General features: G+C 40.0%; 2 protein-coding genes across 6 annotated transcripts in view; both read left to right on the top strand.

Moving 5' to 3' along the window:
* LOC134799904 (2-methoxy-6-polyprenyl-1,4-benzoquinol methylase, mitochondrial) overlaps window positions 1–22,503 on the top strand; it is a 98,720-nt gene that overhangs the window by 18,129 nt on the left and 58,088 nt on the right. The window lies entirely within an intron of this gene.
* Window positions 358–10,943, top strand: LOC134799871 (phenoloxidase subunit 1-like). Of its 5 annotated transcripts, XM_063772283.1 has the most exons (15): window positions 358–491; window positions 868–982; window positions 3,718–3,910; window positions 4,821–4,923; window positions 5,143–5,263; window positions 5,845–6,050; window positions 6,374–6,502; window positions 6,801–6,924; window positions 7,339–7,503; window positions 7,829–7,957; window positions 8,235–8,413; window positions 8,837–8,982; window positions 9,351–9,433; window positions 9,522–9,674; window positions 10,223–10,940. In XM_063772283.1, the coding sequence occupies exons 2-15, from the start codon at window positions 872–874 to the stop codon at window positions 10,430–10,432; spliced, it is 2,052 nt and encodes a 683-aa protein (XP_063628353.1). In that variant the 5' UTR covers window positions 358–491; window positions 868–871; the 3' UTR covers window positions 10,433–10,940. The 5 variants fall into 5 exon arrangements, with proteins under 5 accessions (XP_063628353.1, XP_063628354.1, XP_063628357.1 ...); XM_063772284.1 differs by lacking the exons at window positions 358–491; window positions 868–982; window positions 3,718–3,910 and adding an exon at window positions 4,044–4,123 and having other exon boundaries at window positions 10,223–10,943; XM_063772287.1 differs by lacking the exons at window positions 358–491; window positions 868–982; window positions 3,718–3,910 and adding an exon at window positions 4,175–4,230 and having other exon boundaries at window positions 10,223–10,942.

Here is a 22,503-nt window from a genome sequence, read left to right on the forward strand (position 1 = left end):
AATAGGACAACTACCTAAATGCATAATCAATTATCATCCAACCATGTTGATAAAATAAACCACAGTCTCCCATACAAGTACCACTTTAATTTTGCGTGGGAATAGTTATCAAGCTAACATTACGCCATACGAATTCCTAGACAGCATAGATTGCAGCGCCATCATCAGCTGCATTAATAACTTTGTATAACATGTGCGGTTACCATCTTATTTTTGTATGTGGGCAAATTAGGTACTAATATTGAGAAATACAAAGTTATACAGAAAGCATAGGTACTAGCGCCACGCTGAGCTGCATGTGTAATTTTGCATTTGCACTTGCTACTTTGTGGTCATTTTGCTAGTATATGGTGTGCACACGGTTGTGCCAGTGGTATAAAATGGTGGTCTCTATACAGTCGGTACCATTTGGCCGTGGAATAACGGCTGAAAACAGGTTCTGTAAACGGCACGTATTTTCTTCATTTTAATTATTTTACCGATCAAAACGGGTGAGTTTTTTGAATTTATTGCTTAACTCTAATTACAATTTTTGTTTGTTTGCAAATATTACATGAGACAATTTATGGAGATATCCCTCTAGTGTTTTTAGCTAACAATTTTCTGTAGTTTCTAACTTGAGGTTTATAAAAAACATTTTTTTCTGATTATAAAGTATAATTTTGCATACCAAACAACATTGTAATAATAGATGTTATTAATTTAGTTTGTTTAAATATTAGTTGAAATACTAACACAGTTGTTTAAGTTGATTTAAATCTATGAGTTTTTCCATGTTTTAGTTTCAAAAGTTCCGCTACTCATCGCTAGATGTCGCTAGTCTCTACAAAAACTGCCAACTCTTATTAATTTTGTTCTTTTTGACAGCACCATGAGCGGCAACAAGCAGGATCTGCTGCTGTTCTTCGACCGGCCCACGGAGCCCTGCTTCATGCAGAAGGGCGACGACAATGCTGTCTTCCAACTGCCTGAACACTACTATGTGAGTATTCAAATTTAAGAGTCTTACGAAAACCCCCCGCGAGAAAGCTACTTCCATACAATCGAAGTGAGAGCTCTCATTTTAAAACAACAAGAAATAACACGAACTTGTGCATTTTTAGAATGGAATTCAGCAAAGTAACGCCTGATTTACCTAACTAGCAAAAAGCAGAGCTTTGTAAGGGCTCGCGGAGGTTTTCTACCTTAACGTACCGAACCGGTTGCTGTCCGGTACGCCTGTCTGTTACAGCTTTTACTTTGTCCTTTAAAAACGTGTCCAGACGACAAAATCAAATTGCCAATATCATCCACACGTAATATACAATTTCATAAGTGCATTACATCCTACACGGTCGCCCAGTACTTTTTGTAAGGAACCCAACTGGCTTTCCTACATAATGTTGGGTCAGCGAGCCAATGTTCTTGAATTTATTTTTGCGTCCACTCCACACAATTGATCGAAAAACTATCCCGTCTGGACACCTACCGGCGGTAATCACGCTGCTTCGCACATAAACTAACACACACAGTTCCACTAGGTACAGCCAGGGTCCAGCATCAGCTCTATCTTGGGTACTGCTCTTCCAAGTTCTCATTAAGACGTGTCAGATGACCAAAACAGCGTGTGCCTATGTTGCATCAAACCTGAGTTCCACTGGGTACAGCCAGGGTTTAGCATCAGCTCTATCTTGGGTACTAATCTCCTAAGTGCTCATCAAGACGAGTCGGATGGCCAAAACAGCGTGTGCCTATGTTGCAACAAACCTGAGTTCCACTAGGTACTGCCAGGGTTCAGCATGAGTTCTATCTTGGGTACTGTTCTCCCAAGTGCTCATCATGACGAGTCGGATGTCCAAAATAGCGTGTGTCTATGTTGCATCAAACCTGATCGAGTTCCACTAGGTTCAGCCAGGGTTCAGCATCAGCTTTATCTTGGGTACTACTTTCTACTAAGTTCTCATCAAGACGAGTTGCATGACCAAAACAGCGTGTGCCTATGTTGTATAAAACCCGAGCTCCATTAGGCACTGTCAGGGTTCAGCATCAGCTATCTTGGGTACTGAAAGTACTGATCTACCCAGTGATCATCATGACGAGTCGGATATCCAAAACAGCGTGTGTCTATGTATGTTGCATCAAACCCGAGCTCCACTAGGTACTGCCAGGGTTCGGCATCGGCTCTATCTTGGGTACTACTCTCCTAAGTGCTCATCAAGATGAGTCGGATGACCAAACCATAATGTGCCTTTGTTACACCAAACCTGAGTTCCACTAGGTACTGCCAGGGTACTCGGTCATTTTGCTGAACTGCACGCCGACGTTTCGATTGGCGTGCAGTTCCCATACAAGTTGCAGTCGGGTTGTAGTCCGTCTGTATCGGCCCTAAGTCACTGAAGTTTGTATTAATTATGCTTATCTTTATTTATAATTTTAGCAGTTCCAAGCAATAGTAACACTAAAGGCGCCATTCATTAATTACGTAAGACAATTTTTGCCAGCTTTTGACCCCCTCCCTCCCCTATGTAAGAAATAATAAGAATAGGCTGACCCCGCCCAGCCACCAATATAATTTATTTTCAAAAAATATTTTTATGAATGTTTATTTGTGCCTGTACAAAGGTACTTGAGCTCGTTTAAGCTAACTCTGCACCGTGTTTGATAGCATAGAGTGTGGAAGTATTATTTTATAAGTCATAATTCCATAGAAATTAAAAAAAATATCGCATCTTTGTGATCTTACTTAAGAACTATGAAAACCCCCTCCCACCCCCTTGTAAGAAAAAATAAGATATGTTCGACCCCCCTCCACCCCAAAATCGTCTTACGTAATAAATGAATGGCGCCAAAACTGTATCTCGAACTGAAAATACCCGATTTAAGTTTGCTAACACAACATGACTGATCATCACATCGTCAGCGTCACAAAACTTACGAGTAAATTGACCTCCGCAGTAAATATACAGCAAGATTGATTGTTCTAGTAGGTATTCACAAAAACTTAATTGCTAAAATGGGAATCAAACCAAGTGAAGCGAGGTGGGTTGAATCCAAAATTGTACCCACTTTGGTATTCATCGTTGTTAATGGCGTAAGCGCCATCGACATTATTGAACTTGAAAACACCACATAGGTATCGTATTGTCTGAATACTCTGAATACCCACAACACAAGTCTTCTTAAGTAGTCAATTTGTATAAGAATGTCCAATATTTATTAATTTATTACTAACGCCATCTGTTAGAGAAAGAAATAATTAACATTAGCACGAATGTTAATTCATCATTTTGCCAACAGATGGCGCTAGTAGTAATACAAAGTGTTATTAGTTTATTTTATTTTTTTAGGTTAAAAAATGATATTTTTATGTTTGATAACACATCTAGACATGAATTTAAATTACTATGTTAAATTTCAAACCTAACAGTGCAGTAGTTTTTCCGTAAAGTGTACCACAAGAATGCATAGGTCGTCGATTAGTGATAGGGCTCGCTTCGCTCGCCCTAATTATTTTCTTATTCAGAGTGTTTCTAAAACATGGCAATAAAATGTTTGGTCATAAGAGTCGTTAATAGACAGATCATTTCATTATTCATATTACCCACAACATCATACATGCCATTGACATCAAATAAAAACAAAATAGAAAAGTACAAAATAAAAGCAAGCAACCAACAAATTACTAGTACAATGGTACCTTAATTACTTACAATAAATGTGCAACACTTTCTTTTCTAGCCGGACAAATACAAGAGCGCATCAACTCAGCTAGAGAGCAAGTTCGGCTCGGGCTCCAGGCGCTCCATCCCCGTCCGCAACATCGCGCTCCCGGACCTGACGCTGCCCATGCAGCTGGCATACAACGACCAGTTCTCGCTGTTCGTGCCCGCGCACCGCCAGCTCGCGGGGAAACTCATCGATATCTTCATGAGTAAGTCCGGTCTACTGACGCTGCATGCAGCTGCAACAACGAGCAGTTCTAGCTGTTTGTGCCCGCGCACCGCCAGCTCGCGGGGAAACTCATCGATATCTTCATGAAGTCCCGTCTACTGACGCTGCATGCAGCTGCCGTACAACCAGCAGTTCTCGCTGTTCGTGCCCGCGCACCGCCAGCTCGCGGGGAAACTCATGGACATCTTCATGAGTAAGTCCCGTCTACTGACGCTGCATGCAGCTGCAACAACGAGCAGTTCTCGCTGTTCGTGCCCGCGCACCGCCAGCTCGCGGGGAAACTCATCAACATCTTCATGAGTAAGTCCCGTCTACTGACGCTGCATGCAGCTGCAACAACGAGCAGTTCTCGTTGTTCGTGCCCGCGCACCGCCAGCTCGCGGGGAAACTCATCAACATCTTCATGAGTAAGTCCCGTCTACTGACGCTGCATGCAGCTGCAACAACGAGCAGTTCTCGTTGTTCGTGCCCGCGCACCGCCAGCTCGCGGGGAAACTCATCAACATCTTCATGAGTAAGTCCCGTCTACTGACGCTGCATGCAGCTGCAACAACGAGCAGTTCTCGCTGTTCGTGCCCGCGCACCGCCAGCTCGCTGGCAAACTGATCGATATCGTCATGAGTAAATCCCGTTTACTGTCGCTGCATGCAGCTGCCACAACGACCAGTTCTCGCTCTTAGTGCCCACGCACCGCTAGCTTACGGGAAACTCATCGACAAGTACCTACGTCCCATCGACTAGATCACCTTTCAAGAGTTTTAAGGGTTACATTTACCTTTATTATGACACTTTCTGCCATCTCTGTCATTCAGCAAAAATGTTTTTTGACGCTTTAAGCAAAAGCCCTCGCTTCTCTGAACTTCTATAATTTAATATCTGTCTCTCTTCAGACATGCGTGACGTGTCCGACTTGCAGTCGGTGTGCTCGTACTGCCAGCTGCGCATCAACCCGTACATGTTCAACTACTGCCTCTCTGTGGCCATACTGCACAGGTAAATACATTCAGGAACTATTACTTAAGTATGTACCAAGTACCAACCTTTAGTTTCAAATTCGAGTAAAGGGTAAATTGTATTAAAAGTCTCATCTAAATGAATTAGTGAACCGTATGAGTATTGGCGTGCACGAAATTACAAATCTCCTATTTCCTTACCTATTACTATTAAAATAATTTAAAGAGTAATTGATAACATAGTTGTGTTGTATTCCAGGCCTGACACCAAGGGTCTGAACATCCCCACGTTCGCGGAGACGTTCCCCGACAAGTTCGTGGACCCCAAGGTGTTCCGTAAGGCTCGCGAGACCACCACCGTCGTGCCGGATGGCTCCAGGGTACGTAACGCTGCAGATTGGGAACCTAAAGTCCCCTTATGAGCCAGACCTGTGAATCCATTCGTGCCTATTTCACACGATGGAATTCTAAATTAGTCTTCAAACATGCAGGTATATGCAGGGTATATGGGGTTCTTCTTAGACGGTAATCCTACCACTGGCTAGTCCATCATCGCTCCTAGTTCCCCCGGGCCAGGTGGCATGCGTAAACGCATTTCCCCAACGTTAAAAATAAAATAAAGGTGTAAGTTACCTAATTAATAAATGAATTGTAGATGAGATCATCGTCGCTTAGGCATCATAATATATACAAGTCTTGTTTAAGTTATTTATTAATATAGGTATAAAAGTATATTATTTACTTATGATACCTTAGTAAAATCTCTGTCTATATTACGCTCCCATAAACTGGGCAAAATTAAACTTCGTGTCCATGTTATCAAGATTTGAACACGTTCATTTTTAAGCTTTTTACTTGTCTGTAAGAGTCTCTTGGTAGATACATTCTAATTTATGTGAACAGATGTTGAATAAGAGCTATCGCTCTTTGACTAATAAATAATTGTACAAAATCCCTACAGATGCCAGTAGTTATCCCACAACACTACACGGCCGCTGATGCGGAGCCGGAGCAGCGCGTGGCGTACTTCCGCGAGGACATCGGCATCAACCTCCACCACTGGCACTGGCACCTCGTCTACCCCTTCGAGGCTGCTGATAGAAACATCGTCAACAAGGACAGGAGAGGCGAATTATTCTACTACATGCATCAGCAGATCATCGCTAGGTATGTCTTGCATAATTTGGTACCTGACCCTTCACATCATCCTCTGCCTTCTGGTCTTCTTGAGGCTGCTGATAGATCATCAGCAGATTGTCGCCAAACTAAAATCTAACAGGCGGTTCATGCTTCGAACGCAGGCCTGGGCTCTGGAGGCCTCCGTCACTAATGCTTTATTTGTATATGACGTATAAGTCCAGCTTAAAAAATACCTACTGTATGTCCCATTTTGCAAACCATTCGACTTCAAAATGTGTCCCTGTCTATCTAACTAAAATTTGAGTTTAGGTTTGTAATTTCTAATTAAGGTGGTTCTACCTTTTTTCTAGATACAACTTTGAGCGTCTCTGCAACAACCTTCAAAGAGTGCAGCGCTACAAGGATTTCCGGGCTCCAATCGAAGAAGGATACTTCCCTAAACTGGACTCGCAGGTCGCCTCCCGCGCCTGGCCTCCCAGGTAACCAACCAAGGAATTCGTATTTTCAAATATTTTTTACGGATTTCCCGAAAGTTTCTTCACAATTCACAAAATATAGAAGTAATTGTCTCATTCGTACTTGCTTAGGATTTATCTTAAATATTTTAAGGTAAACTCGCCATACCCTTTCAGTCAATGGAAAAACTGTTTCTGGAAAGTTAAAGATTTACAGAAGTATGTTTTGATTAAACTGACCTTTTGGTTACTCTGTACAACCTTGAAAAGATACATATTAATTCGTTCAAATCAATGTTCTTAATTAAGATTGTGTTTAAAGGTTTTCTGGAAGCACCATCAAAGACCTAGACCGGCCGGTGGACCAGATCCGCGCAGACGTGTCCCAGCTGGAAACCTGGCGCGACCGCTTCATCCAGGCGATTGAGGAGGGCGCTATTGATCTGGTCAGTGTTAACTTTTTATTGACTAAGACAATTTTTTTATACGACGTCGGTAGCAAACAAGCGTAAGCGGTCACTGTAGCCTATGGACGCTTGCAACTCCAGAGGTGTTACATGCGCGTTGCCGACCCTAACACCTGGCACCCTTGTTGAGCTCTGGGAACCTTACTCACCGGCAGGAACACAACACTGAGTAGTGTCTAGTGTTATTTGGCTGCGGTTTTCTGTAAGGTGGAGGTACTTCCCCAGTTGGGCTCTACTCTAGACTACTCTAGATCTGGAATGATATCCGCTGTGCTGTGCCCTGCACACAAAGCGAGATGACATTCACAGTGCCATAACTTTATTTTGGAAGTAGTAAGGACATACCCGGGTCCAGCTTTCTGTATTCATGATTTGAATGTTTTCGTCTTTCAGCCAAGCGGCCGCAAGCTCCCGTTAGACGAACAGACCGGTATAGACATCCTAGGAAACCTGATGGAAGCGTCAGCTCTGAGCCGCAACGCCGCCAAGTACGGAGACCTGCATAACATGGGACACGTGTTTATTTCTTATGCTCACGACCCTGACCACAGACACCTTGTAAGTACATATTTCTTATTTCCAGAAAAGCTAATCTCACAGGTCAGTTTCGTTTGACTTCAAATATAAATTATTCATCATAATATCGCGATGTTTTTACTATCAATATCCTAAATTGAGTTCCAAATTTTGAGCCACCTATCTTCGAAGAAACATCCGATCCGTAGTTAACTAAGCATTTACTTAAGGATAAAACTGCAATTTAATTATTGTTATGGCTGGCAGACAGGCACCTCACAGAGACTAAGCTGCTCAACAGTGCCGATAACAGGCAGAAAATGATAACTATGACGTAAAAAAGGAGTGATGAGGGTTTACTTTACAGGAACAATTCGGCGTGATGGGAGACTCGGCGACAGCCATGCGTGACCCGATCTTCTACCGCTGGCATTCTTACGTCGATGACATCTTCAACCTGCACAAGGCCAAGCTCACGCCCTACAGCAAGCAGCAGGTAAAGGACCCATCTCGTAACTATGATCACCATAATTGTTGCGTCATCTATTGACGACATTTGCACAATCTGGTTCATGTAAGCCGCCATCAACATATATGATGAATGATGATGGTAATCATTAGGTAATATTGATCAGTTGATCTCGCCGTAAAACACTAGGAACTGACGCTAGCTATTGAATTACTTACTAATCTTCTTCTTTCTCATCGATTTCAAATTCAAACTAGTTTTCCTTTGCTGTTATAGCTGCTATACCTAATTGTATGTCCTTCAGCTGGACTTCCCCTCCGTCCGCGTTTCCTCCATCAGCATCGAAGGTCGCGCTGGCGCAAACACCTTCGGCACCCAATGGGAGCAGAGCACCGTAGAACTGTCCCGAGGCCTGGACTTCCAGCCGCGGGGCAGCATGCCAGCACGCTTTACACATCTGCAGCACGAGGACTTTGTCTACAAGTTAGTAAAGAAGGCGCCTGAGAGCTCACAAAAGTCGCTCTCACTTAACGAGCCATTATCAAAACCGGCCAGGACAGGATATGATAACGACGAGTATAGTTGGTCAAACCAATTTATCAGTCAGTAAGAACCAGGAAAATTATACTCATCCTTTTCTTTTGGGTGCTAGTACTAGTGTAAGACAAAGATAGTATGATTCTCTCTGCTTATGATTGAAATGAGACAGTCCTTCGACAAAATATATAAAATATGTCCATTTGGAGCATGTCCGATGCTTCTAACCAGTTTAACCAAAATATTAAAAATTCTTGAAATTACATACCATACAATACAACACAACAAACAATACACAACAACACAATTACAATTAAATTAATTTTACAATTTCTTGATACCTACAGCATAATTTTGTTTTATCCGCAGCATCGAAGTAAACAACACCAGCGGCCAGTCACTGATGGGCACCGTCCGCATCTTCCTCGCCCCCGTACAGGACGAGAGCGGACAACCGCTTCCCTTCGAGGACCAGAGGCGCGGAATGGTGGAACTTGACAAATTTTCGGTTGGCTGTAAGTCTTCACCTTAGCCTTAGTTCAACGCAAGTTGTTTTAAAAATAAGTCGTCCAAGGTCCAAGAAAAGAAAAATAAAGAAAGACGAAGACCGATCGGATGTCCCAGATATCGCTCGGGCGATGAGGTTGAAGCGGACTTGCGCGATCTTCAAGCCGATAACTGGCGGGAGATTGCGCTGCATCGAGACAACTGGCGTTTACTCGTGTCGGAGGCCAATACTCTTTTTGGGTCGCTGCGCCATTAAGTAGTAGTAGTAGTAGTAGTAGTAGTAGTAGTAAGGTCCAAGAAAACCATTTCAAAGTAGATTTCATAAGAATGAGGGGGTAAATCTGGATACCAAATTTAAAAAGTTTGCATTTTCTAGTGCGCCCCGGCAACAACACCATCAAGCACAACGGTAAGGACTCTTCGGTCACCATCCCCTACGAGCGCACCTTCCGTAGCCAGGTAACATCCATATGTTTTATGTTCTCTCGAATGTCCTATCTTTTGTTTTATGAAGTCAGTTAAAACACATGTTTAATTTTGAATCCAGGAGGCGCGCCCTGGTCAGCCGGGCTCCGACCAGGCGGCCGAGTTCGACTTCTGCGGCTGCGGCTGGCCGCACCACATGCTGTTGCCCAAGGGTACCACCCAGGGGTACCCCTGCGTGCTGTTTGTCACGGTCACCAACTGGAACGAGGATCGGGTAAGGAGGAATTATGTTTTATCGTGAATCCAGAGCATCCTGGCTCCGACCAGGTAGATCAATTTCTGCGGCTGCGGCTGGCAGCAATGCTGCTGCCCAAGAGACTGGAAAGGACTGGGTAAGGAGGAAAATATTTGAAGGTTAAAGAGATCAAACCTGATCTGACAAACTGATTAACGTCATTCGAGAATTATATAACTTCCCAAGTTCCCATATTATTATAGTAATATTTTACCGGACATGGTTGGAGCCACCTTAAGATAATCTTGCAAGGGTGTATCTATGTATACCTTTCTAAGTTTTCCTTGTCATATAATTTTATTATTTGTATCTCCTTGGATTTTACGGGCTCATAAATCCCGGTCTTTTGATAGGCTTGCGTGGGGATATAGATCTAACACGTAGAGGCCCCTTGGAGCGCTTTAATGTCATGTAGAACGCATGCTGGAACCCGTTCACAGGCGCAACAATGACACCCATGAACCGGTCGCAGCAGGCATTGGGAATATATTGTAGGAAAAGTGAAATGCATATTATTATTGTTTTAGGTGGAACAAGACCTAGTAGGGTCCTGTAACGACGCAGCCTCGTACTGCGGCATCCGCGACCGCAAGTACCCGGACAAGCGCGCCATGGGATTCCCCTTCGACCGGCCCAACCCCGCGCGTTCCCTCTCCGACTTCCTGCAGCCCAACATGGCCGTGCGAGAGTGCAGGATCAAGTTCACGGATGCTACTAGAGTCAGAGGGACGCGGTAGATCTTGGTATACAAAAATCGCCCTAACACTACCGATATTTAAATCAACACCGTCATTATCAACGGGCACCATCAAATGGCTTCTAAAACATTTTATAAAAAAATAATGAACTAGGGTCAGTTTTCAAAAAGACCGCCTTTGCTTTTCACTGAATATGGGCGCCAAAAGTAGATACATAACTAGGGCATAGAAACAATCGACATTGTTTTACGAATATTGGACACCGATGAATGTAGAATAATTTTAAGTAAATTAGTTTTTAATGGTAACATTATCTTCGATTACGTTGCTAATTAGTAGCAAACATGCTTTTATTAGTTGTAAGTTTTTGTTATTCTTTATATCTTATTTTATTAAGTTATATTTAATGTTTGTGATTATTGCTGACTTGTTTACATAGCACAATTTTAAGTGAATTTATAATTACAAATATTATTTGCTGTGATTAGATCGTTACTTACATACTGTAAGGTTTAGCTGCATGGTCTACAATTTCTTTTTACTAGGTAAGTAAATCAAAGAACTTAGATAGTTTTTCTTATTTGCATGTTAGTTAAGTTAGTTTTAGCAAACGGGTTTTATGATAGCTATTGCATATGTACCTATATACATACCTACTGTATATAATTACAACGACAAGACTGAGTAAATCTAGCCTCTTAACAAATACTTTTGTTTTTTTTCTTACATCTCTATTGTTTTTTAAGTTATTTTATTTTATTTTTAACATTTTATATTCTTACTTTAGTCAATGTTGCGTATATTGTCACAAGATTTATTAAATATTGGTATGTTACATTATAAGGCATGGTTCAAATAATTCCTTCAATTTTAGGTAGATACTTGAGAAAGATACCTACATCTATTTAACCAAAATGAGAAATTGAGTCCAGCGGCGGTAGCACGGTCGCATTTTTATCGCCTGTCACCATGCCTGACACGTTTTAACAAGTATGTAAGTACGAAAGTGACGGGCATAGTGACAGGCGATAAAAATGGAACCATGCTGCCACCGCTACTCGCGAAATTTGATCCAAAACTTTCATAACCAATAAAAAAATGATCTCTAAAAAAATAAACAAAAGAACAATCAAACTATTCAATTTATTGGCGCAAACTGAACATTGTTCACATTAAATCCATCACCTTGCCCCACCTTATACACTGGCAAGTTATTAGGCACCTGATATCCCGACTGCGGCAGTTGTGGATTTATCAAATATATGCTACTCGGTACATTCATGTTATTAGGTACGGTCAATGCAGCGTATAGCTGACCGTTGATCATGTAAGTATTTGAAACTGTTATTGGAACTATATTTGTACCCTGTTGTAAATTCCCATTATAATTTGCATTGGTATTTTGTGGAATATATTGCAAATTGTCACCAACATTTGTAACTGTAGGATTCATTATAATTCCTTGATCATTATTAGGACCATATTGTGGGATATTGCTTTGTAGATTGGGGTTTGTTTGTATCGGTTCATAAGTTTGGACATTATTAACAGGAACAAGCATATAGCTACTAGTATCTCCAAATCTACTAGATAAGTCTGGCTTGGTTCCATTAGATTGTTTTGTATCATTTTTCATTATTATATTATCGTTTGCAGTTACATTTTCTTGTATAACATTCGCTTCTGAAACTTTAGTTTCTTTAGGATCTTGAATTGGTCTTGGCCTTCTTTGAATATTATCTTTATCGTTCATAGTTTTGTATGTATCTTCCTCTGTTGGGATTGGATTAGTAAAAACTTCTTTTGCTTCAACAGCAGGCACTACTTTCGGCAACAAAGGGGTGTCAGTAGTAATCCTAACAACTTCATTACGTTTCTTGTTATCTATTGCACTTAGGGTTTCACTGACAATCTTATTCACATCAGGATAAAGTCTCGTATCATCATCACTTGGAAAAAATATTGCATCTGAATCTTGAGTCTTTACACCTGTAACAACACGATTAGCATCACTTGTCTTCATGTTTTCAAGCACTTGGTGTTCTGCATCAGCGTTTGAGTTTACTTCTTGAGTTTTTTTCTGTATGTTGCTGAATTTCCCTCGCAATTTACAGTCTGCGAGAATTACTGCACAAACCATGATCAGAATTATCTGCAAATAGAAAAGTAAATTATTCGTATTTTTTGGTAATATGAAAAATAGTTACACTCATTCTAATTTAATTTAGTACTGTGACATCTGCTAACTGTACCACATTATTTGAAATTAAATGAAATGGAAATAAAATCTCCCACGAGTGTTATTAAATTGTTTTTTCCTTTATTTAAAATACTCTCAGTTTGTCAAGATATGCAAGTCATTTATAGATATTATTGTTGTACAACCAATTCAGATGGTCTGAAAATCAGTGCGGATTTGTCGCGGGCAAATCAACAACCGATGCCATACACTCGGTCAGAATCCTGATAGAAAAATATAGAGCTAATAAATCCGACTTACACATGATATTTATTGACTTAGAGAAAGGAACTAATCTGGCAAGCTCTCCGAGCACATGGAGTGCCAGAGCACTATATCCACGTCGTCAAGGACATGTACCGAGACGCTACTACAAGAGTGCGAAGCCCCGCCGGGTTAAGCGAAGAGTTCCAGGTGAAAGTCGGTGTTCACCAAGGCTCCGCACTTAGTCCTCTCTTACTCAACCTCGTGATGAACCACCTAAAGGCACAGTTACAACGGGGATCGTTGGGACATCCTCTATGCTGATGACATAGTACTCATAAGTGAAGACTCCAGTACTCTACAACTCATGGTAGAGAGATGGAGAGGTGCACTGGAGAGAGCCGGTCTGCGAGTGAGTAAAGAGAAGACGGAGTACATGCATTGTAATTTCAGTAACACCAACAATAGCGCCAGCATCTTCTTACAAAACCATGTGTTGAAAAAGGTTTCCCACTTCAAATACCTCGGTTCAATCATCTGTGATGATGGGTTAATAGACATGGATGTTACCCATCGTATAAACACGGGGTGGATGAAGTTGAGAGAGCTCACGGGTGTGCTCTGTGATAGTAGAATGCCAGTAAGAATCAAGGGCAAAGTATATAAAGCAGCAGTGCGCCCAGCAATGACGTATGAGGCTGAATGCTGGCCACTCAAAAAGCAGCACGAAAATAAGATACACTGCGCTGAAATTAAAATGCTCAGATGGGCAGGCGGCGTTACGAGGCTTGACCATATCAAAAACAATTATATAAGAGGCAGTTTCAAGGTAAAACCTATCCAAGAAAAACTCGTAGAGAGCCGATTAAGGTGGTATGGCCATGTGATGCGACGACCAACAGAACACATGACCAAAAAAGTCCTGGATATGGCTGTTGCAGCTCGGGGACCAGGGAGACCCCTGACAACCTGGGCCCAGTTTTATAAAGTTACAAGTTACAGGTTACAAGAGTACAGGCTACAGGCACCTGTAATGCACTGTGAACGGCTACAGGTGTTTTATAAATACACATAGATAATTACAGTTGTAAAGAACCACGGTCAATCTCGATTACATGTGAAATCTACAGGTGTGAAGGACATCACTATTTAAAAAAAACGTCTGTCATAGATACTCTGTGCTCTACTAAATGCTGTGTAAGCTGTGTTATTGTTTGCTGTAAAATATTAATTATTGGAAAAATGCCCAGAAATTAAAAGGAAAAATCGAGTGGTTGAGAGCGGTGTTCGATGCCAAGGATATACTTTTCGGGCCGTTTTCAGATTCAGATTAAGTTAGATTTCATGAAATATTTACCTAATAAGTAAATAAATACTGTTTCACATTACATTATAAAATGTATCGCTTCGGTAGCGGTTCAAAGATAAGTACGCTGTGTATCGAAAATTATGAATGAAATGCACTATACTTAAATAAAGAGACGAATATAATAAATCAACGACAAATATCGGCACCAATCCTTTTCCGTTTCCTAGTAGATAAAATAAAACGATATCATCAATAAAATCAATATCAAACATATTGTCACTTTATTTCCTATTTACTATATACTTCAGATACATTAACAAAAACTGATGAGGTCAGTGCATGGAAAAATATGCATGCCCTGGCAAAATCGTTGGCATTGGTGCCTAACAATAAAGAGTAATGTTTAAAATCGCTAAAAAAACGAATAATTTTAATTAAAAATTAAGAATTACAGGACTCAAGACGTATGTCAGTTTTTGTTACAAGTGTACCAATCTACACTTGTAATTTACAATATTTTTATAAAACGCTTGTTCGATTATGAGTTTAAAACTATTAAACTCCCATATTTTCGTCTATGGTTGAGCTACAGGCACTTGTACCTGTAACCTGTAAAATTGTAACACAGTACTTTTATAAAACGCAAATTGTAAAAAACGGAGCAAGTGTTGCCAGTAAACGCCTGTAAACTTGTAACTTGTAACTTTATAAAACTGGGCCCTTGATGGCAGTTGTAAGAAAAGATATGAAGAATGGAAATCTAAGACCAGAGACGACCCAGGACCGACCGGCCTGGCGACGCATGATTAGAAGGGCCGACCCCAAGTAAATGGGAAGGAGCCAGGCAAAAGAAGATTGTTGTACAACCAATTAAGCACTTCATTAGGCACTAAACAGGTTGTCCGAGTTTCGTTAAATGTAGATCTTTAATCACTTGAACATATTCAACAAATGACTCGTATTAACACAGGACAATACATTCTGCTTTATTACAATACAATAAAACTCCAATTACCTTGTCTGAAAATTATTTAAAATATAAAATTAAAACATACCTGTGTAGGAGCAGCCATGGCGCGAGTAACAGCAGAAATGACGAATCTGTCATTATGATGTCGTTATTTTATTTATCTATAAAAATAGGTACCAATTAACTTGGAAAACCCGCTGGCGGTTGTGAGAAACTGACAGCTAATTTGGTAATAGTTTTTAAATTTAATTCTAAGAAGACGGCTGGCTGATCATATTTATATTTATTTCCGTATGTTTTTTCTCCAATGATAGATAGATAAATAATTTATTTGACAGCTGCAAAAACACAATATCAAATTTACAAACACAACAAAGAACAAATCAATTTATAACAAAGAAAACAAAAGAATGATTACAGTCAAAGGAAATAAAATTACAAGAGAAATAGCGCAATAAAAAAAGGATAGAAAAAAGGACAAAAGTACAATTTGATAAAAAAAATTGGTCCAATCTGTGTGCGTTCTAGGAGGACTAAAGGGTCACGGCTCAGTTATTACGCTTCGCTTTTTCGAGCAAAGCACTGATTTTCAGCTGGAACCCGTGTCATAATAGAATTATCCCTTCGGGTGGCAGCACCTCCGGTTGAACGGTAGGACAAATGGCGCGGCCATTTTTTTAAATATGCCTCGGCGTGGCAGAGGCCGCGAGAAGGTTCGGTCATAACAAGCCCGTAATTGGCAGAGACCGTCTCGCGGCCTCTGTGCGACGCTGCATTTCGTGCCTAAAATAAAACCGTTAAAACTATGCCTTGCTTGCTCACTCTTGCAAGATGCATTCGTCAATAAACAAGGATGGTATTCCCTAACGGTCGAATTCCCGCGTAAAACAAAGTTTGTTAGAAATGACGTGATGTTCCTGCCCCACCTCGCCCATTACGCGCCGACCGTCGTCGAGCCGCGAACATTCAAACGGAATGCGCACTGATAAAAAGTTAAATAAACTGTGTGAATCGTGTTAAATGTATTGTTTTGTCATAAAGACTGCTTTTTCTACAATCAATTGTTTTATTTCGTAACTATACGTATTTTTACATGAAAGTAGAAAAAAATTGGTAATATGAGATTAGAACAAGTCTAGCAAATTCACATAAATAGAATAGAATTCATTGGTTGTATACCAATGAATCCATTCAAATAACCCATTTTATGCTGAATTCAGTGATTTATAGTTTGTATATATCATTCATAGTTTTTTTTGGGAAACGGTCATATTTCTAACACGCGCCAAATTCGCGATGATCACCCGTTGAGGCCCCGCCACTTGACGTATATTTTTCCAAAATGGCTGCGCCACTCAACCGGCTTGTTATGTCTGTCCGTCTCGCGGCCACCGCCACTTACCGTAGAGACCTCGAGGAGGACAATGCCACTCGAAGGGTTAAATAATGATGGTATATTTACGTAAATCGAAAACATCCCTGTAATGTTATTATATATAGTGTGATGATATTATGTGGTGCGTGGTGCGTGGCGTGTGATGATTTTAGTACCTTCATATAACTTGTTGGCAAAAATTTCCTTATTTGTACAAGCTTTTATCGTTGACTGTAAAGGGGCCCACAGATGACCAGTTCGCCGGCCGATATCATCCTGTCAGTTGTTCGGAGCTGACAAATTTTGCGTTTAACTGACAGGCCGATATCGTCCGGCGGACTGGTAATCGGTGGGCCCCTTAATTTTCTTTCCACGGGCACACAACGGGGAGACAATTCTAACAACGCAAAACATAAATAGGTTGCGTTGTTTTATCACTAAGTTCCTATGGTTAACTCCTCCGTCATCAAATCAGGTCCATGTCATCATAATATTGCATTGTCATCCGATTTACACATGTATGCAAAATTTCAAATCCATCAGAAATCAGGAAGTGGATCAAATTTAGCTTCCAAAATGAAAACAAGGTAATAGGTAGTCTTGACGGTTAAAAATAAATAGGTATATTTCGGCTAAGTGGGTCACTTCACTTTGTTCGACTGAAGTTAGTATCGAGGTTAAAATACTGAATAGGTAATCGTCGGAACTGCGCTTTACTGAGCGTTAATGATTGCACTGGCTTAATCGATAACCGGTCATTACCTAATGATAAACGTTTCAAACGCAGGCGATCGCGAACATGATATCATACTATATAGAATCATATTAATTAAATATTGTATAATAATAGAATATTTTATAGAATTTAACCGAAGCGAAACGAGAAATAAAGAGAAACGCAGAACCCAACACAGTTTTTGAGATATCGCCACTTTTATATACCTTTTATGACCTACCTACCTTATACCCTTCTTTTTCTTTTTTTTCTTATAAAATTGCCAATATCTCAAAAAAAGAGATTTTCATTAAGGGTAAATTTGCTTAATCTTGTAGCCCATCAGCTGGTCTATAAGCCTTGGTCTGTAGTCTAAGTCTAAGTAAGTAAGGTCTAAGTCTTGGCGTTAGTCTCACCCTCGTTGAGCTCCTGGCAACCTTACTAACCATTCTCACCAAATATCTCATATGACATTTATTTCAGTTTAAGATTTATCAACAGCTAATTAGAGTAACGCTAGCCAACATTTGTCTTACAAATGCTTCAAATTCATGATTTTCATGAAGTTAATTTATGATCAGACAAGTATCATCAAAAACGCAATGGAATTGTGACTTTTGTGTAGGTAATAATATGAGCATGACTATAAAAACTCATCTGTTAATCTAATAGTAAAATTAAATCATTTATTTACATACAATATATATACAGTGGTACTACTAAACTAAATAGCTAGCTTAAATCTAAAATAGGCCCTTGAGGCATTGTACCAAGGATGCTGGCGGCATTTCCTCGCTGTATCGCAATGCTGATACGTTGTGCGAGGTAGCCGCCAGCTCTTCGGTCACCAGTTACGTCAACCAGACGCTTCGCGATTTCTGCGAACAACTTATGCGCGCTGGGACCCCATGGACCTAGAGTTTCAACTCCAAATGCTAACAAATATTTAAAACGTAGAGCAATATTTCTCTTGTACTGGATTTTTACTTTCTAACACCATTTCACGAAATACGACTTTGCAATATTATTTTTTTAATTAAAATTCAACTTAACAAATAGTAATTTCTCATTTAATAAAAAAAAAACATCATAATCTATATTAAAGTTTAAGATCTAATAGTTCGAAAATTCAAAAAGGTAAGGCAAAAGGGTGTTAACATTCTTGGTAAAGTATGGAAAGCTAGAAAAATACATTAATTGACACAAATAATAATAATAATAAATAAGGCGTAGGGATGTGACGACCCCATCGCCCGCTGGTTTTACCAGTGCAATCAGTCAACGCAGGGCAGCTTGTGGCGAGCTGTTGGGGATTAGCGACCTCACGTACCCGAGTGCTCCTGGAGAGTTCTGTTACCCGCAAGGAGGGTGGGTGGGACAGGATTCTCTGCCTCTGGCTTGCCTTAGCCGGCCGGCCAGAGTGGAGTCGTTAGAGCTATAAGCTCCAGGGGTGGAAGTGAAATATGCATAAGACGCGAGTTGGCACAGTGGCTGTTAACAGCCACTGGGTAGAAAGCGGCGCACACCTCTCGACACCCCTGAGCCGCTCACACCGGTGTTGCCCTTGAGCCATCCTAGATGTCGCTTTTTGTGGGGGCCCATCTTGTGAGGGCGAGTCACCGTCTGCCGGAAATAAAATTGCATACCGTTTTATTAGGCAGGCGTCCGGTTTTTTACCCCATAGCTCAGTTCTTAGTCCATCGCTTTCACCCAATAACCTAGTTCATTTTAGATTCCATCAACTCTCAATAGTCCTTACACCCTGGCGGGTGCTGCCTCTGCGTGCGTCCCATGACACGGGCAAGGGCAGCCTCCGCTCGGTGTACCCCTTACATTTCATTAAAGTGTCAAAAGGGCCTCTACGTGTTGGCTTCGGCTCCGCGCACGCCTCCCAAAGGTCCGGAACACCATTGTTCCGTGATGGGAAAGACATATAATAAATAATAATAATAAATAAATAATAAATATTATAGGACATTCTTACACAGATTGACTAAGTCCCACAGTAAGCTCAAGAAGGCTTGTGTTGTGGGTACTCAGACAACGATATATATAATATATAAATATGTACTTAAATACATAGAAAACAACCATGACTCGGGAACAAATATCTGTGTCATCACACAAATAAATGCCCTTACTGGGATTCGAACCCAGGACCACCGGCTTCACAGGCAGGGTCACTACCCACTAGGCCAGACTGGTCGTCTATATCTAATAATGTATGCAATCTCTAATATTGTTACATATTACATATGGGTGGTTTTTTAACCGCTAGCCATATTTTGCGAGGTGAACATATAGGTCGTAGAAGTAACTTTTACAATGAGATCATATTATTTCAATTTGTCAGATGTCGATAATTTTTATGGAAAAGCATTTTTTTGCGATTTCGGGGTGGTTCTATAGCAAAGCTTGATCAATGTGGCCTATTATGATCCAAAAGCTATACCTACCTTGAAAGAAAACCCTGTATGAGCTATTAGAAAATAATGAAGCAACTTATTTAATACATTTTCTATGTTTAATTAAGCACCAATAAGAAGGAACAATTCATTAAAAAACGATAGTATTTAGCCTCTAATCAGATGCTTTAAACCTTGAATATAACTAAGCAATATTTATAGATATGTCCACCACATTCATAATTATATATAATATTATATTATATTCTTACCATACCACGACCATAGAGAATAGACGAGGCAAAATGATAGGTCACTTGATAAGACACGACACTTTCTTTAAAACTATATTAGAAGGCAAGATTGAAGCTAGGAGAGGAAGAGGAAAACCACGAGCAAGCTATACACAACAACTAAAAGCAAAAGCAAATGTCGTGTCTTACAGGGACCTAAAAAACCTGGCCGAGGACCGCGAAAACTGGCGCATACTCCACCGACAAGCAAGAGCCATGCTCTTAAATTTTGATGATGATTATATTCTTATCCGATCCTTATGATCGATAAAAGATCCTTATGAAAATGGGACAACCTATATTTGTTACATTAAGAAAAATGAATAAACAAGAAGTAGAAATAAAGAAATTGATAAAAAATGTACTCGTTGATTGAGGATTTGAAAGAGACTTATAAAGTCTAATGACAACACTGTAATTGAAATAGGATATTAGTAAGAAGAGTGTTAAAAGAACTATGAAATTGAAGTTTTTATATACCTAGTTAAACATTTTATTGATTGTGGTGATTAAACATCAAAACAGCTTGTTATTTTAGCTAAAACATGTAAATGAAATTACGCCTTGACGCTATGCACCTCTTTGTCGGGATACCTCCTGAGTATCTTCAAGATGTCATAAGTCAAGGGCATCCTGAAGCCGTACGCAAATGCGGTTCTCTTGTCGAAGCCGATGCCCTGTCGTCCGATGTCATACGGAACTGGTTGCTCGATCAGCCCACCGTAGCCAACGTAGTCAGGATTCCCGTAGCCGTAGCTATAGCGGTCGTAGTTGGGCTGCTCGTAGCCGATGGGCTCGTAGTTGATGTATCCTTCATGGCCGAGAGACTCCCCTTGGCCGGGTTGAGACGGCGCAGCGTAGGCTGCTGCGAGGAAGATCTGGAGAAGCAGGTTTTTTTTTAAATTAAGTACACCATAAATAATGCTTGATTGATGGGAAGTGACGACCGGGTCTAAAACGGAGCTCACTTATTCAGTCTTGCTTTAATTTGGCCATGATGGTCGCGTTTCTCTTATGCGAAATATTGGTTGCCAAATGACATGATCGGCAAAATAGTTTTCGGCAATGATTTAGAGAACCATAATTATTGCTTAAAGAACAATATTATTTCTAACAAATAACAATTTTCCTACAACTTACAAGCAAGATAATCTTAAACAACTTACGAGAAGTAATTTCATGATGCTAGAAGATCTTTCCACTCTGTTCTCAACTAAAATACTGCGCAATTCGGCACTAATGCAAAAAATAAACCCACTGAAATATTACAGTAATCTACTCTAATTGGCATATTATAAGAGAACCTTGACAATTAATGTGTAATTATGATACCTTTGATGATTAGGGTTCCGTACCCAATGAGAGATAATCAGGACCCTATTATTAAATTCATGCTATCCGTCCATTTTGTCTGCCAGCGGACAACATGGACTAGTTGTATTGTATCTATTGTATTGCTTATTTTGTATCTCTACAACGGTTAAATACAATCCTTAAAGTCGGTAATAATTAGTATATCTAATGTATAATATAATAAAAGAATACTGCATGCATAACAACTTATAAAAAAAGTGGTTAAGCATGAGGCGAACTTAAAGCATAAAATTAAAACACTTAAAAATCAGTGATGGTACGGAACTCCTTCAGGCGCTAGTCAGACTCGCACTTGGCTGGTTTTCGAATACTTTGTGAAATAATAGTAGGTATAGCTTGTAATTTGAAATATTTACGATCCCATCCGGCAGAACGCACGCAGTTTTTCAGTATCCATTTAACTGAAGCGGAATAAATCGATGAAAAAATATGATATGATTTTAATAAAAAAACGTATTTTATATGTTAAGAACTTAGAGGATTATACCAACGGAGACGCCATGTCTATAATTTTCGGTACAAAATAGTCTGCTGTTTTTTTGCGGGGGAGGGGCACATACGTAACGTAAACATGAATGTCAGATAAACGTCAGTCCATGCATGTGGTTGACATGTCGTTGACCATTGGCCGCCTATTTTCGACAGAGGGGAACGCCTGTTAATGACCACTCCGTTTGGTTATACTCATACTCATACTCATTTATTCATAATATTCTTCATATATTACATGTCAACATCATAAAATAAAATACATGTTATCATCACATTATTGAGAATAATAAAAAAATGTATGTCTAGAATTAAAATTACAATAATCATTATGTTCATTAAATTAAAGATACAATTGAAATAATATGTCAAGATTAAAATAGGTATCATGTCATGTTAGTAGGTACACAGTTATAGTTAGGTAATAATTAATTAGTTATTGCATTTTTCAATGTCAAATAATTGCATTACAGTATAAAAAGTTCTATCAATAAGCCATTTTTTAAGTTTGTTAATAAACATATTAGTACTATCTAACATTTTGATGTCATTGGGCAATGCATTATAAATCTTTGGACCTAGGACATGCATGGTCTTTGAAGACTTGCTTAGTCTGTGGGGTGCTGGTAGCAATCGTTCCTTACTTCCTAAACGGGTGCGTGTGAGTTTGTTGGTAGCAAAAGTGTGTTTGTGTGTGTGTACGTGTTTAGCTATGTTGAATATGAATTGTGAGGGTA

The sequence above is a fragment of the Cydia splendana genome, chromosome 19 (assembly GCF_910591565.1).
Source record: "Cydia splendana chromosome 19, ilCydSple1.2, whole genome shotgun sequence".
In the NCBI taxonomy this organism is placed as follows: Eukaryota; Metazoa; Arthropoda; class Insecta; order Lepidoptera; family Tortricidae; genus Cydia; species Cydia splendana.